The sequence below is a fragment of the Euprymna scolopes genome, chromosome 19 (assembly GCF_053919585.1).
Source record: "Euprymna scolopes isolate OS-2025 chromosome 19, ASM5391958v1, whole genome shotgun sequence".
Taxonomy (NCBI): domain Eukaryota; kingdom Metazoa; phylum Mollusca; class Cephalopoda; order Sepiida; family Sepiolidae; genus Euprymna; species Euprymna scolopes.
In genome coordinates, this window is record NC_136500.1 from 23,300,567 (window position 1) to 23,318,850 (window position 18,284).

Here is an 18,284-nt window from a genome sequence, read left to right on the forward strand (position 1 = left end):
TATTGTAACAGAGCGCGGACGTGTGTATGACGGCTGTATGTAAATGCCAAGCCATGCGTGAAGTGACGCCCCAGCAAGGAAGAAAAGAAAAAGATATAAAAAGAAGAATGTGTGCGCAGACCGATGATCACGATCACGTTAAAGAGCTAGAAATAAATGTCTGTTGTTTAAACCTGAAACAGTGAGTTGAATTTCATTTCTATTCCTTTATATCAATTGCAACATAGTCTACAACGTATTGGGTGTTTACTTGTTATCACGTGTGTGCAAACGTGTGTACAACATTACAATGTCACCAATATCAGAGCACAGGAAGGAAGACATTTATTATTATACTAACATTGAGTCAATCAACGTTTGTTTCTGTAAGACTGTTTTATATACTGCGATAACACTAAATAGATGCTAAAATATACTAAAGTTCTAGGATTGAGTTATGTCTGAAGATAATGCTGTTTGAATTGTTCTAACTACCCGATACCTAAAGTTTTGACAAGCTTCTGGGCTTGACCATTACTCCTGATCTTAAATGGAACAGGTACATCAAATCTATTGCCAAGGTCGCTGGAAAAATGGTGGGATCTTTCTATCGATCCAGTAGATATCTCACTGCTGATGCAATTCTCTATCTATATAAGAGCCAGGTACGTCTAAGGATGGAATACTGTTGCCACATCTGGGCAGGAGCTGCTAGAAAGGACTTGTCCTTCCTTGATAGAGTTCAAAATAGACTTTGTAGCCTCGTAGGAGATGTCCTTTTCTCTTCCCTGCAACCTCTATCTCACAGAAGAGATGTTGCGAGTTTGTCTCTGATGTATCGTTATTTTCACGGAAAGTGTTCAACTGAGCTTCAGTCTATGGTCCCCCCTCGCCAAACTTTCACAAGAAACACTCGTCTAGCTGAAAACTCTATCAATAATTCCAGCCACTCTTTATCTGTGCCTAAACCTAAACATAGATTCCTTGAACAAAGCTTCTTTCTTAGAATTGCACGCCTGTGGAATTGTCTTCTGTTTTCCTGCTTTCTGGCTGACTACAATATGGTTGTCTTCAAGTCTAACTTCTTGATGAGCCGTTCCATATAAGTTAACAAATTTACCGAATTTCCATTACTAATGATTACTTTATTGTCCAATTTCTACTGTACACTCTTTAACCCTTATCCTCGAGTGGCCTCTTGGCATTGATAATGTGGTGATACCTGTGTAAAAATAACCCCCCAAAAAACGTAATTTGTAATTAATGGAACGTGTTACCTATTTCTTACTTGGCTATATAAATTTCTTTGGTTTGAGTTCTAATATATTGTAATTTTGCCTAGAAAAAAATAATGATTCTCTTTTATTACATACCGTCATCTAATTTTCAAGTATGTGTTCGCACACATAACACAGATTTAAATAATAGATGGCAATATAGTACGCCTCTATCATTTCAATTTGAGAATAATAATGGATAAATACAGAAGGTATATAATAATACTACAATGCTACTACTAATAAATTTATAACATAATGATGATAATTAATGTATATAGTAATAATGATAATGAATGTATATAATAATGATGATGATAATGAAAATTAATGTATATAATGATAATAATAAATGTATATAATATAATAATAATGATAATTATAAATGTATATAATTATAACTTTATATAATATTACAAATAAATGTATATAATATGGTGATGATGATGATGATGATGAGCATAATAATAATATTGATAATTAATGTATGTAATAAAAACTTTAATACTACCAAAAATGTATATACTACTACTACTACTACTAATAATAATAATAATAATAATAATAATAATAATAAATGTATATAATAACTTTATATAATAACTAGCAAAGCCTGCCCCCTCCTCGCAAAAAGTAAACTACCGTTGTTTATGGCCACTGCCGTCTCTAAACAATTGCGGACACTGGCGGCCGTGACCAAACTGAAATAATCTGACTTTCATTGGCGATTAGTGCTGGTTTGGGGCGATGTAGGTACTGTTTGGGTTTAAAAATAGCAATTAAGGGAATGCGTAAATCATTTGGAAATGATAAAATGACGAAAAATGGCCCATTAGAATCATAATAGAAAGTAAAAGCAGAAGTTTTAGAAGTTAGGAATTCTCACTGTATGTAAACTGTTTAGAGTGATCGAAATCAGTTGTAGCAGTCCTAGTTGTTTCGTTTGTTGTTCAAGTCAGCTCTTCCACCAATAATATTAAATCAAATTTCAGTTTTATGTCGTCTTTTTTAACGTGTAAAACAAAACAATTGCGACATTCCACTTGACTTCTTTGAGTGTTGGCATGTTAAGAACGGTGTTTCGAATAGACACTCCAAACTCTCCAATTTAAGAACAACTTTTGTAGACACCACAAATCTCCCCATCCTAAGAACGGCGTTCGGGATAAACACCCCCAATATTCCCACGTAAAGAACATCTTTCGGAGTAGATAAACCCTTTTATCGGGCGGTGGGACAACAATTGCCCCAAATTTTGCCGTGATAATGGTTACCAGCATACCCACCTGCAAATGCTAAAAATATTAGGGGGTAGCAGTGTCAGTAAGAGAGAAGTAGACTTGTTTATCGCGCGTGCGTACAAACCTGGCAGTCAGTGAATTACGGTGCATAATACAGGTGTTTATATCTCTATAAGTACTTGCCTCCGCCAATATTGAATGAGATTTTCTTAATCAGCAGAGTTGAAAACCTACAAGTCATCATTTTTTTTTTGGGGGGGGGTGTATATTAGGTTCACCTCTACAATTTTCTTTAGAATGATGACTTTTGTAGGCTTTCAACTCTGCTGATTAAGAAAATATCATTCAATATTTGCGGAGGCAAGTACTTATAGAGATATAAACACCTGTATTGTGTACCGTATTTCACTGGCTGCCAGGTTTGTACGAATTTCGAATTATGTAAACTAAGAGTGACAATGACATAAAATTCCAGACTGCTAGTATATATAAACCGGAAAGTGGGTTACATCACTCGTTACAAGGTCATTTGAATTTTATAATTATAATTATATATATATATATATATATATTCATATATATATATCCGTCTATAGTGCTGGGTAGTAGAAGGTCATTTTAATATTAATATGCCAAAACCTTACCTTCGTCGTTTTATATTGCATGAGTTCACACTGAGGTACAGTGCCTCCAAAACTTCTTCCAATATCAATAGGGCCTGGAGAGATGAATTCACAAGCGATTGGACAATGCAATGAATTCCGTAGTGGAGATAATATACTTTTATAACATTTTGTGGAAGGCATAATTTTTTCTCTTCTTTTCAGTGAAAAAGATAGTATTTTGCATTAAACCAATGATTTACTTTCATTTTTCAGTGAATGCTTGTGGTCTGAAACCATGCGAAAATGGTGGCAAATGCGTCGATGTAAAAGACAGCTATAAATGCATATGCAAGATGGGATTCAAGGGACCAAAATGTCAAATTGGTAAGTGATTTTTATGCACAAATAATCTGGAGTTCAGAAATGAATTAATGGATACTGTGCAGACTATGAGATCGAATACGCTAAGTTCAATTGCTATCAGATACGCTGTGATTGAATTACGTCTAAATGCCCTTATAAAGTGCATGAGTCCTCAATTTCCTACTAACAAGAGGGAAAATAGCAGTTTGGGTTCTAATCATTCTACCCAGTGAATCGTTTCAGTATTTTACATTGAATAATAGTCAAAGAGAAGATATGTCGTGAAACAGACAGTGGCATATCAACCCTTTTTTTGCCGAATTCAGTAATTTTGGGAAAAGTTTTTACAGTGCATTATATCTCAAAAAATTTGTTCGGATGTTTTGTTTGGTTGTTTTTTTGAGAAAAATTGATGTTTTCACTTTTGACATTCTAGAACATGATTGAGTTTGCAGAAGGAAACAATAAAAAAACTAAAAAAACAATAATATTTATTTGTTATTTTACTAATGATTTCGGCTAATTAAATTATTTGGAGGGTATAACCGTCGATGGCTTGCTAAGTTTTCTAAATATATTAATACATAATTTCGCTATGTTAAATATTTATTTCTTGCCTCAAACTGGCACTAGCTACTGCCCAACTACAAAAATGTTCGTATAACACTTGAACCTCTCACCTACAGCAAAAACAACGAGAAAATACAAAGAGTTTGGAAAATACTTTTCTCTCTTTTTCTACTGTTGTTGTTCTTAAATATCATTCGTTTATCTCGTATGAATTAGATTATTGATGGCATTCATTTACCCAATATCTTTCTAGTTAGAATTCTTTATAGAAAGACATTGGATACTTACAAGAACGTTTTATTTGGTTGTTCTGTTGTACGGAATATCAACCGTTTTTTAGTTATTTAATGGCCGTTTCAGTAATTTTCGAAAACAATGTATTTTATGCTTAAAGTTCTTTATATTTTCAAATATTAATTCATAAAATTTTGTTTGGTTGTGTTATGGAAAAAAAATTGTTTGTTTTTGTTTGTGTCTTTGACGATTGAGTTTTGCAAAAAGAAAGGATAAAAAGCAAAAAAAAAAAATAAAAATCAAAGATGCATTTTATGTCAGGAAACCAGTACTTTTAGATAGTCTGAGCTTGTAGCACTACACTTACGAGAGGGACCACGTGAAGGTTGCCAACATCCTAAGTGAAAGTGTTTCTGCAGAATGAACTTCCCACGCCCATGTTAGTCCGTTTCGTTAACAACTTAGCCACCTTCATCCTCTTCTGCTCTTGAAATACAAGGCACTTTTATTAAGCTTCATTTGTTTAATGGCAATTAAAGTAAATGACTAGTAAAGTGTTATAATAACGATGAAAACACGGAGCTTTACGGACATTCTTTGTTGAAGTGAAGAAATTTACGAATCTTGCAAAAGGTTGCTGACATCCCTATGCCAAAGTGTTTCTGCGGAAAGAACTGGATTCGAACTTGGTACACCCAGATTATAAGTTAGTGTTCTACTATTTCTTCGGATTAAAAAATTTCTTCTAATGCGAGTTATTTGAAACATAAGAATTTTATTTAAAATTGTCCAAGAAACAAATAAGAATCTCTTAATTCCCCTCTTCTATTCTTAGACTTCCCTTATATCGTCATTATTTGCAACAGAGAAATGAAACTTTATATGCCTAACCCTTATCCTAACACTAATCCCTGAACATCCTTATTGTCATTGAAATGCCTAACCCTAACTTCTGCACATCCCTATTGTCCTTTTATAATGACTATGATTTCAATTTTCAAGTTATCAATAAAATAAAATGAAATGATGCATATTTATAGCTGTTCATAAATGAGCTACTAAAAACTTAAACTCCCCAGTTGATTTCTCGTAAAGATATATTTAATCTTTGTGTAGGTTTTTCTTTTCAGTTGCATCCTGATTAAAGAGAAAGAGACACCACAAATAGATTGTAGATTCTTAGCAAGTCTATCTATCTATCTATCTATCTATCTATCTATCTATCTATCTATCTATATAAGAGCTAGGTACGTCCAAGGATGGAGTACTGTTGCCACATCTGGACAGGAGCTGCTAGAAAGGACTTGTCCTTCCTTGATAGAGTTCAAAATAGACTTCGTAGCCTAATAGGAGATATCCTTTTCTCTTTCCCGAAACCTCTATCTTACAGAAGCGATGTTGCGAGTTTGTCTCTGCTGTATCGTTATTTTCATGGAAAGTGTTCAACTGAGCTTCAGTCTATGGTCCATCCTCGCCAAACTTTTGCAAGAAACACTCGTCTAGCTGAAAACACTATCAATAATTCCCGCCACTCTTTATCTGTGCCTAAACCTAAACGTAGATTCCATGAACAAAGCTTCTTTCTTAGAACTGCACGCCTGTGGAATTGTCTTCCGTTTTTCTGCTTTCCAGCTGACTGCAATATGGTTGTCTTCAAGTCTAACTTAAACAAGTACTTGATGAGCCGTCCTACTTGTAAACAAATTTACCGAATTTCGATTACTAACGATTACTATATTGTCCAATTTCTACTGTACACTCTTTAACCCTTATCCTCGAATGGTCTCTTGGCCTTGATAAGTGGTGATGCCTATGTAAAAAAAAAACTTATGCTGTATTCAAACGTATTCAAAACTTGCCTAAACTCATGAAATCGTTAATAAAATTCACGATCTTTCTGCAATTCAACCCTAGTTGGCACAAATCAACTCCAGTCTATGCTTGGCTTGTCCACTAAGTTTCAATCATAAATCTCTAAAAGTCTTTGTTGTACAACCGTTCAATGGTGTGGTCTAAACCTGCACTTATGCATTGCAAGCACACCTGCATACTAAAAAGATTGTTTATAATTCCCATCTTGTTATTGCTAAATCGAGGTTGTGATGGTCCTCCTCTGTTCAGGAATTGTCTGCAATTGTTTTGATAGACATTATTTTTGCTATAACTCCACAGATTAAGTTTGGAATTATGAAGCCCATTCGAGATCACACCTAATTCCAATGAGATGATTTCTTTGTTTTCTTTCCAGTCGATCGCTGCATGTCAAGTCCTTGTAAAAATGGAGCAACTTGCGTTAACCATAACGGCGGCTATTTCTGCAAATGCAGACCTGACTATAGTGGAACGGACTGCGTAAAATGTAAGTAAAGGGTATTACTCTCTCATGTATAACAGGGTTGGTTATAAAGAGCTCGACATTTTAACTGGGTATAAAAATGCCACTGCTGTATGAGAAACGCAATAAAAACGCATATATCTACAAAGTAACTATTCATAACTATTCATATACTTTAAAAAGTATATGAATAGTTATAATAATTAATAATTAGTTATTTTCATGAGTTAATAAAATTATATATTTAAAAAGTATATGAATAGTTATAATAATTAATAATCACTTATTTTCACGAGTTAATAAAATGATATCTTTAAAACATATATGAATACTTATAATAATTAATAATTACCTATTTTCATTAGTTAATAAAGTTATATATTTAAAAAATATATGAATAGTTATAATAATTAATACTTACTTATTTTCACGAGTTAATAAAATTATATCTTTAAAAAGTATATGAATAATTATAATAATAAATAATTACTTATTTTCACGAGTTAATAAAATTATATCTTTAAATAGTATATGAATAGTTATAATAATTAATAATTACTTATTTTCATGAGTTAATAAAATGATATCTTTAAAACATATATGAATACTTATAATAATTAATAATTACCTATTTTCATGAGTTAATAAAATTGTATCTTTAAAAAATATATGAATAGTTATAATAATTAATAATTAATTATTTTAACGAGTTAATAAATTTATATCTTTAAAAAGTATATGAATAGTTATAATAATTAATAGTTACTTATTATCACGAGTTAATAAAATTATATATTTAAAAAATATATGAATAGTTATAATAATTAATAATTACTTATTTTCATGAGTTAATAAAATTATATATTTAAAAAGTATATGAATACTTATAATAATTAATAATTACTTATTTTCACGAGTTAATAAAATTATATATGTAAAAAGTATATGAATACTTATAATAATTAATGATTAGTTATTTTCATGAGTTAATAAATTATATCTTTAAAAAGTATATGAATAGTTATAGCAATTAATAATTACTTATTTTCATGAGTTTATAAAATTATATATTTAAAAAGTGTATGAATACTTATAATAATTAATAATTACTTACTTTCATGAGTTAATAAATTATATCTTTAAAACTTATATGAATACTTACAATAATTAATAATTATTTATTTTCATGAGTTAATAAAATTATATATGTAAAAAGTATGTGAATACTTATAATAATTAATAATTACTTATTATCATGAGTTAATAAATTATATCTTTAAAAAGTATATGTATATTATAATAATTAATAATTACTTATTTTCACGAGTTAATAAAATTATATCTTTAAAAAGTATATGGATAGTTATAATAATTAATAATTACTTATTTTCACGAGTTAATAAAATTATATCTTTAAAAAGTATACGAATAGTTATAATAATTAATAATTAGTTTTTTTCACGAGTTAATAAATCATATCCTTAAAAAGTATATGAATAGTTATAATAATAATAATTACTTATTTTCATGAGTTAATAAAATTATATATTTTAAAAATATATGAATACTTATAATAATTAATAATTACTTATTTTCACGAGTAAATAAAATTATATCTTTAAAACATATATGAATACTTACAATAATTAATAATTACCTATTTTCACGAGTTAATAAAATTATATATTTAAAAAGTATATGAATAGTTATAATAATTAATAATTACTTATTTTCACGAGTTAATAAAATTATATATGTAAAAAGTATATGAATAGTTATTATAATAATAATTACTTATTTTCATGAGTTAATAAAATTGTATATGTAAAAAGTATATGAATAGTTATAATAATTAATAATTACTTTTTTCACAAGTTAATAAAATTATATATTTAAAAAGTATATGAATAGTTATAATAATTAATAATTACTTATTTTCATGAGTTAATAAAATTATATATCTAGAAAGTATATGAATACTTATAATAATTAATAATAACTTATTTTCATGAGTTAATAAAATTATATATTTAAAAAATATATGAATAGTTATAATAATTAATAATTACTTATTTTCATGAGTTAATAAAATTATATCTTTAAAAAGTATATTAATACTTATAATAATTAATAATTACTATAAATAATACGGTATGATTAACGTTTACACACTATTCCCATTAGATCACCGAAGTTTAGCAGCATTCAGCCTGGTCAGTATTATAATGGGTGACCATTTGGGGATTCCCGGTGTTGCATGCGCTCTCAGCTTATATTCGTATTGTTTCCAATCGCCTAACACTTCTCCTTGCCACTGGAGTTCAGCAGCGCCGATTCAGGAGAGGTGTGGTTGGAGATTGCACAACCTTTTCCTCACAATTACACGCACAGCTACCCTTAAAGGGTGTATCCATTGCCTCCTAAGACGTAACAGAGGCATTCTCGTACATAAAATAGTTTGGTTTTAATTTTCTAGTAAAATATATTTTTCAAAATAAACAAAACTGTTTTATTTTAATAAGTTGTAAACATTATCTTCATACAAAGTATGTAAAACAGTTTTATTTTAATTTAAAGTAAATGAAGCAGTTATATTTTAATCGTTATGGAAATTCTTATAAAAGTACGTGAAACACTTCTCGTTTAATTCAAGGTCAAAATTATCGTTGCACAAAGTCAATGAAAAATTTTTATTGCAATTCGTTTAAAAAAATTATATTTTCTTTCAAGGTAGATAAAATTTATATTCAAATCCTTTTCAAAATTCTAGTCTTAAAAGGAGCATGAAATATGTTTAATTCGCTGCAAAAATTATATTTATACAAATTATATAAAAAGGTTTATTTTAATTTCTTTTTAAAATGACTTATTTTTTTGTAGATAAAAGTTTCATTTAAATTGTTATGAAATAAGAATTTAAAAGCACGTTAAACAGTTTTATTTTAATTCAGTGCAAAAATCATATATTCTATAAAGTAAATAGAAACAGTTTTTAAATTCAGCGTAAAAATGCTAAAAAGTACGTTGAAATAGTTTATAATTTATTGTAAAAATTATCTATTTAAAAAAACACATAAAACAGTTTTATTCATTGTTCATTATAAAATAACATATTTAAAAAGTACATAAAAACTTATTTTTTAATTTGTTGTAAGAATTATATATTCATTATAAAATTATATATTTTAAAAAGCGCATAGAAACACTTTTATTGTAATTCTTTGTCGAAATTATATTTAAAAATACATAAACCAGTTTTATTTTTTATTTTAATTCATTGTAATAATAATATATTTGAAAATGTATATAAAACAGTATTCTTTTTATTTATTGTAAAAATCATATATTTTAAAAAGTACATAAATTTATTTTAATTTGTTGTAAATTTTATATATCTTCAAAAGGACATGAAACATATTATTTATTGTAAAGAAGTACATATAAACAATTATAATTTAATTCATTGTAAAAATTATATATTAAAAAAATACACAGAAACAATTTTATTTCAATTAATTGTAAAAATTATATATTTTAAAAAAGCATAATAACAGTTTTATTTCAATTCATTGTAAAAATTATGTATTCAAAAAGATACGTAAAACAATTTTATTTTAATTATTTTAATGCATTATAAAATTATATATTATAAAAAGTACATAGCGTAATTTATTTTAGTTTATTGTAAAAATTATATATTATATTAAAAAGTACATAAAACGGTTTTATTTTAATCATTGTAAAAATTATGTATTAAAAAACGTTGAAATAGTTTTTATTTTAATTCACTTTTGACACTATATTTTAAAAGAACGTATAAACGTTTATTGTTTCAATTCAGTGTTAAAAATTATATATTTTAAGAATTACATGAAAACAGTTTCACTTTAATTCACTTTAAAATTTATTCTGAAAGGCACCTGAAACAGTCTTTTATTGATTATAATTTATATATTTAAAAGTACGTAGAAACAGTTCTCTTTAATTATTTGAACTTATTGTAAAAAATATGTATATAATAGAAACAGTTTTTTTTATTCATTTTAAAAATTATGTACTTTAAAAGAGCACGAAACAGTTTTCATTTATCGTCAAAGTATACATTAAAAACGTACATGAACACCAATTTTTAAAAAATTATTTTAATTTGTTGTAAAATTATATATTTAAAAACGAACATGGGAACAGTTTTATTTAAATTTATTGTATAAATTTAAAAAGTACCTAGAAACAGGTTTATATTAATTCATTATAAATGCCATATATTTTAAAATACACATGAAACACTTTTATTTTTATTTATTGTAAAATTGTAAAATTATATATTTAAAAAAAATACATATAACGTTTTATTTGTATGAAGTTAAAAATTATGTACTTTAAAAGCATACAGAAATAATTTTATTTAAATTCATTGTAAAAATTATGTATTTTAAAAAGTACATAGATACATGCTTATTTTAATTCGTAGTATTTATATACTTCTCACAAAGTAAAATGCAGTACAACCCCGGAAGTTTAGAGCAATAAGCCAGCGCCCTAGCGTATAAGTGTGTAAAGGATCGATTAAAACCTGTCTCAAATTTATTAGTGAAAATGACGTCTAAAAATAGCCTGGACAGCTCGATTGGAATTCCTTGGTAGACGCTGCCTCAGGCAATAACGAATTTACTAACTTCTTCGCAACGAGGGAATGTAAAGACCTGGAAGGTGGCTCTCCTATGACTACCCAAGTCATATAACACTGCTCGACAGATAAAATCCACTGAAATGGTCAGTCTCTATCAGATTAAGTATCAGAAACATATATTCGGTGGCACAATCATGAGGGGACTTTCGCAGATGAAATTATTTTAGAATCTGATCTTCTTTTTTTAATATTTTATATGTACTAGTTAATACAGTACTAGCTAACTTGCATATCTGAATATGCAACATCATTCCAAGCATTTACTTTGTTACAAATGATTATCCAGTTTTTTATCTTCACCAATATATAAATGCTTAAAATACTTGCTTATTCTACTATTTCACCTGTTGAAGAGAAAGGATCGATTAAGACCTGTCTCAAATTTATTAATGAAAGTGACGCAAGTGCCAAAGAGAATTTGAACATGGGACACCAGATTTACAGTTCATGCCGGGAAGCACTTCATCAGCGCTGAGTTACAATACCATGCTTTATTTGTATTATTTGAATTCATTGGACTACTGTTCTTATCTTGAGGTTCATTTTACAACGTTTCGGTCGATGTAACTTCCGACCTTCTTCAGGTGTATGTCGAACTCTGGAATGTTTCTCTTGAATTCGGGAATTTTGGACGAAATTTCGAATGGCTACTCGTATTTACTTTACGGCGGTAGCATGCTCTTGTTCCGTCAGCCATGACTAGATAGAGGTCCTAAGTAATTCGCAATTGTATTTTTGTCGCTAACACTGAGAATTAAACCTACAAACATTAAGGAGAATATCACTTTTACAATTGATTTTTCTAAGTACTCTAACCACTGTGCCTTGCGGACAATATTAGTACAAATTTTAGGAGCCTTAAACCTATTTTTATTTCTAGTTGTAAATATCTGTATTTGTTACTAATTATTATTACTATATATATATATATATATATATATATATATATATATATATATATATATATATATATTTGATATGATATGATATTTCTACTTTTATTATTTATAGTTAATCCTTGTGAAGTCAATCCATGCTTACATGGAGGTAAATGTGTCCCGGAGAAAAACCATTATAGCTGTGTGTGCACTGACGAATTTGAAGGACCTAAATGTCATACATGTAAGTTAAAGATACTACTTTACTTTATATGTTTGAAATCTATGTTGCAATATTGATAGTTTTTGCTAAGGAATTCATAATACAAATAGTTATAGCTATCACTGTGTATGTAAAGTAAAGTTAGTATATATCACCATTTTTGTTTGCTTAAATAACTGTTTTAATGCAAGGTGTATACTTAAATCTGTTTTGATGTAAACAAGTTTTTCTAGTTTTTATCCGAGCATGTTCTTACATAAAATCTATTATAAAGTTATGCCTGTACGTCACCTTGATCTATCACCAGAATGAAACTGACCTTTGCTTCAAATAGTTTTTTCAATCACATTTTCTTTCTCTCTCTCTCTCTCTCTCTCTCTCTCTCTCTCTCTATATATATATATATATATATATATATATATATATATATATATATATATATATATATATGACTACTTCAGTTAATCACATAAATTAATATAGGAAAGTATAATTTTATGCATAAGCTTTAAGTATTCACTTCAACAGTGCTCAATACATAGGTAGAGCTAGGTAGTAAGTTATAAAAATATATAAGGCAGTTAAGCGACACAGAATATTCAGCGTTTCATCCACGCTAGGGTTCGTCTCTTGACGAATTCAAGCGTGGATGGAACGCGGAATATTCTATATCTATCTATCTATCTATCTATCTATCTATCTCTCTCTCTCTCTCTCTCTCTCTCTCTCTATATATATATATATATATATATATATATATATATATATATATATATATATATATAATATTATATTATAATATCATTTTTTTATACAAACATTATGGGCAACATATGGGCTTACATGTTTTAGCTGTGATTTTTTTTTAAATCCAGTGCCATCGCGTCTCCAGTCTCGACTTGTTTTAAATGTGGATACCAGCTGAGGATAATGTTTTCATGACATTAGGTTTGAAAAGAAGTAAAAGCGGTAACATGTATGCACATACGCAGCCAATAATGTTTGTATAAATAGAACTGTACAATAATACAGTTCGACTTGTTGCTGAACACTATTTTCTAAACCCTGGAATTTATTTGGATAAACATCTAGGAAAACACAATAATACAATCATTATGTAAGTTGCTGGAATCTGTGTTAAATACAGAATTAATCAACCATCTAAACAAAAATAACCATCTTAGTGACACTCAATATGGTTTCCGTTCTGATAGATCTACAGCAGATGTGCTTACAGTTATATCTCATAGGATTAGCAAATCTCTCGACGGAGGCAACCTTTCTAGGGCAATTGTTCTTGACATATATAAGGCCTTTGATAAGGTATGGCATAAAGGTTTACTTCATAAGATCTCTAGCTATGGTATAGCTGGAAATGTCTTCTCAATTATTAAATCATTTCTTTCTGAAAGGTTCATAAGAGTAGTAGTTTAGGGGCAAAAATCAGAAGCTCACAGTATTAATGCTGGAGTCTCTCAGGGGTCAATCCTGGGCCCAACTCTTTTCCTGATCTACATTAATGATCTTCCAAATCACATCCTTACATCATTTGTAGACATGTATGCTGATGACATTACCATTTATGGTAGCACATCTAAGACAGTAAACGACCAAGTTCTCTCTGATTCTCTCTCCTCTGATCTTGAGTATGTGGTACAATGGGGAAAGGAGTGGCTGGTTACTTTTAATGCATCTAAAACCAAGCTTCTCTCTTTACATCATCAACATCCTGATCCACATCTGGCATCAATTGAAATGAATGGCTCTCGTCTTCAGGAGGCCTCAAGTTTTGACAAGCTTCTGGGCTTGACCGTTACTCCTGATCTTAAATGGAACATGTACATCAAATCTGTTGCCAAGGCCGCTAGAAAAATGGTGGGATCTTTCTATCGATCCAGTAAATATCTCACTGCTGATGCAATTCTCTATCCATATAAGAGCCAGGCATGTCCAAGGATGGAATACTGTTGCCACATCTAGGCAGGAACTGCTAGAAATGACTTGTCCTGCCTTGATAGAGTTCAAAATAGACTTCATAGCCTCGTAGGAGATGTCCTTTTCTCTTCCCTGAAACCTCTGTCTCATAGAAGAGATGTCGCGAGTTTGTCTCTGATGTATCGTTATTTTCATGGAAAGTGTTCGACTGAGCTTCAATCTATGGTCCCCCCTCGCCAAATGTTCACAAGAAACACTCGTCTAGCTGAAAACACTATCAATAATTCCCCCACTCTTTATCTGTGCCTAAACCTAAACGTAGATTCCATGAACAAAGCTTCTTTCTTAGAACTGCACGCCTGTGGAATTGTCTTCCGTTTTCCTGCTTCCCGGCTGACTACAATATGGTTGTGTTCAAGTCTAAAGTAAATAAGTTCTTGATGAGCCGTTCCATATAAGTTAACAAATTTACCGAATTTTCATTACTAATGCTTACTATATTGTCCAATTTTTACTGTACACTCTTTAACCCGTATCCTCGAGTGACCTCTTGGCCTTGATAATGTGGTGATGCCTGTGTAATATATATATATATATAACACTTAACAATTATATGTATTTATCTCTCTCTCTCGCTCTGTCTGTCTGCCTCTGTCTCTGTCTCTGTCTCTCTCTCTCTCTCTCTCTCTCTCTCTCTCTCTCTATATATATATATATATATATATATATATATGAATGTTCTTCAGAGGCTAAGGGATGAGTATGTTGAGTTGTTTGGTTCTATTCTAGTTGATGAGGCCGAAGTTATATATATATATATATATATTGTTGTTTTGATCTCACCATCATATATATATATATGTGTGTGTGTATATATATATATACATATATATATATGTATGTATATATATATGATACAGAATAATTGTCTCTATAATAATAAATGCATCATCTGAATGAATTAAAATATCATATTTAAGCGTATTTTATGACTGGGCAATGCTGGGCAACCTGTTAGCATATATATATATATATATATATATATATATATAAAGTATTACCGCAACCAAACGTCGCAGTTCACAAGAGCCATTACAGCAAACAAACTATTCTGAACATTATATATATATATAATGATTGAATCATTGTGGTTTCATAGATGTTAATCCAATGAAACTTTATTCCCTATAAAATACTACTCAATAACAAGTAGAACTGCATGTTGTCAATTTATTTATTAACGAATTGCCTTGCCAGAATATCTCCTTTCCCAAATAAATTGAGTGTATACATATATTGTGCGGATGATGTATATTTATATGTAGGTTTGAAACAGCTGGTAAAGTATTAGATTTCAAAGATACGTTTTAGAGAATTTATAACTAGGTAATACTCTCGTGTAAAGCTGTGCTATAATAACGAGGCACATCTTATGGCTGGATGATATAAATGAATAAAATAGAATTATATGTGTGGATCACCGCGAATAAATAAATTCATACCTTTACTTCCGCTTACTTTCTTTCTTGAAAGAAATTGATAAAAGAACTTGTACATTCACATTTTAAACCTGTTGATGCGCAGCCTGATGATGCTAGATTTTGAAAGAAATCATAGCTGAAACATGTATGCATATATGTAGCTTGCTTGTTTGCACATTGAATGAATTAATTGGTACCAAATAAGACTAGGTGTGATAGAATTATGAGAAGGACCAATGATAACAGCAACACAAGTAAGTTGATGTGTTGAATAAATAAATAAATAAATAAATAAATAATAAGTCATCTAGTAAACTGTTTGTTTGATCAGTCATCATGGCAACAAGTGTTTTGATTGGAACACGTAAATATACAGAATTTACCAGTAACGTTTGACATAGTCTGATACAAGGGATTTCAATTTGTTATAGTTTACCATTTCCTACAATTCATTTTTTACTTAATGTGAATTCTTAAGTTCTTTCCTCATTTTCCAAACTGTCTCTTTCAGTCAATCCATGCAAACCCAAACCTTGCAAAAATGATGGTAAATGTTTCAAGCATAAAGACACGTTCAGATGCGAATGCACCGATGGCTTCATGGGACGGACCTGCATTAAACGTGAGTAGTTAAACTAATCTACTACTTTTCCCAACAATTATTCTTATCAGCACCTTTTTCGAATGAAACTTTCAAGTTGATTCACCGCACACTGGAAAATTCTTCCGAGAGAGCAGGTTTGATAACAACTTGTAATCTAAAAAAAAAAAAAAAAAAAAAATTGGCAGCGCTCCTTTTCACTGACTCCCTAATTTGCACTACCTCTTAATTTCTTTAGCACATTAGACTAAAATTATTGCACTAAATAATTTTTTGACTAAAAGCATTATACAAAACTAGCATGTTGCGTGAAAATGAGAGAGAGAGAGAGAGAGAGAGAGAGAGAGAGAGAGAGAGACAGACAGACAGACAGACAGACTGTTTTGTTTTACATTAATATTTATTTTCTATAATACTTATTGCCGTGCGGACAAAACATGTCTTTAATTTTTCATGACCTTACTTTCTTAATATGGTGACACTTTGTCTTTGTGTGTATATATATATGTATAAGTAGAAAGTGTCTGTGTGTGTGTCTGTCTGTCTGTGCACATTTCCCTACGCAATAAATCTGTCAATTTTTAGTCTACAGACTCAAAATTTAACATACCGGGTACTGAGATTTGGGACAATCTCTGTGATCGATTTTCGGCCAGAAATTTGGCGATTAAGGGATCAAATTTCAACAATTTGACCTTTGAAAACTCTACCAAACTCCTCAGACAATTTTGAGTTTAAACACTTTAAATATTAGAGAAAGGTTCCTTGGACATGGATCTAACTTAATAACTTGATTTTGGGCCCAAAACTATAAATGTTAAGGGGTCATAATAGTGGTCAAAGTTAAAAAACTCGGCCTTTTTTTTTTTTTTTTTGCTCAGAATACACCTCCAAACACCCGGGCAACGCCGGGCACGCATGCTAGTATATATATATATATATATATATATATATATATATATATATATATATATATAAACGTGAACGTGTCTGTGTGTCTGTCTATCTGTCTGTGTGTCTGTGTGTTGTGTACATTTCCCTACGAAATAACTCTGTCAATTTTTAGTCTACAGACTCGAAATTTGATATACCGCGTACTGAGATTTGGGAAAATCTATGTGATCAGTTTTTGGCCAGAAATTTGTCTGTTAAGGGGTCAAAGTTCAACGATTTGGCCTTTGAGAACTCTACCAAACTCCTCTGACAATTTTGGGTCTAAACACTTGAAATTTTAGATATATGTTCCTTGGACATGGATCTAAATAACTTGATTTGAGCCCAAAACAATAAAGGTTAAGGGGTCACAATAGGGGTCCAAGTTAAAAAAATTGACCTTTTTTTTGTATTTTTTTTGTTCACCATACACGCCCGAACACCTGGGCAACACCGGGCTGAAATGCTAGTATATATATATAAAAGTAAAAGCGTCTGTGTCTGCCTGTCTGTCTGTCTGTGTGTCTGTGTACATTTCACCACACAATATCTCTGTCAATTTTCAGTCTACAGACTCGAAATTTGATATACTAGGTAGTGAGCCCAAAACAATAAATGTTAAGGGATCATAATAGGGGTCAAAGTTTAAAAAAAATTGACTTCTGCGGTCTCTACCAAATTACTAAAGACAATTTCTGGTATTAACATTTGAAATTTTACTTAAAGGGTATTCAGAGATAGGGCAAGCCTTTTAATCGGTTTGGGTCAAATATTTGAGCTTCAAATATATAAATCTATGTATGTATGCTTGCATGTCTGCCTAAAACCTTCGACAGAGGCAACGGATTTTCACCAGATTAGTATTGTTTTGAATCTCAACCCTCCAGACGACAAATATAAAAAAAATTGAGAAAAAAAACATTAATTTCTTCACCCTCA

The 18,284-nt window shown here is 30.0% G+C and overlaps 1 protein-coding gene across 8 annotated transcripts in view; it reads left to right on the forward strand.

The window, feature by feature from the left end:
• Nucleotides 1-18,284, forward strand: part of LOC145303489 (uncharacterized) — a 731,279-nt gene that overhangs the window by 397,886 nt on the left and 315,109 nt on the right. For all 8 annotated transcript variants that reach the window (XM_080144908.1, XM_080144909.1, XM_080144911.1 and 5 more), the window contains 4 exons: nucleotides 3,376-3,486; nucleotides 6,518-6,628; nucleotides 12,306-12,416; nucleotides 16,323-16,433. In XM_080144908.1, the coding sequence (XP_080001034.1) occupies nucleotides 3,376-3,486; nucleotides 6,518-6,628; nucleotides 12,306-12,416; nucleotides 16,323-16,433 (444 nt within the window). The remainder of the gene's footprint in view (nucleotides 1-3,375; nucleotides 3,487-6,517; nucleotides 6,629-12,305; nucleotides 12,417-16,322; nucleotides 16,434-18,284) is intronic.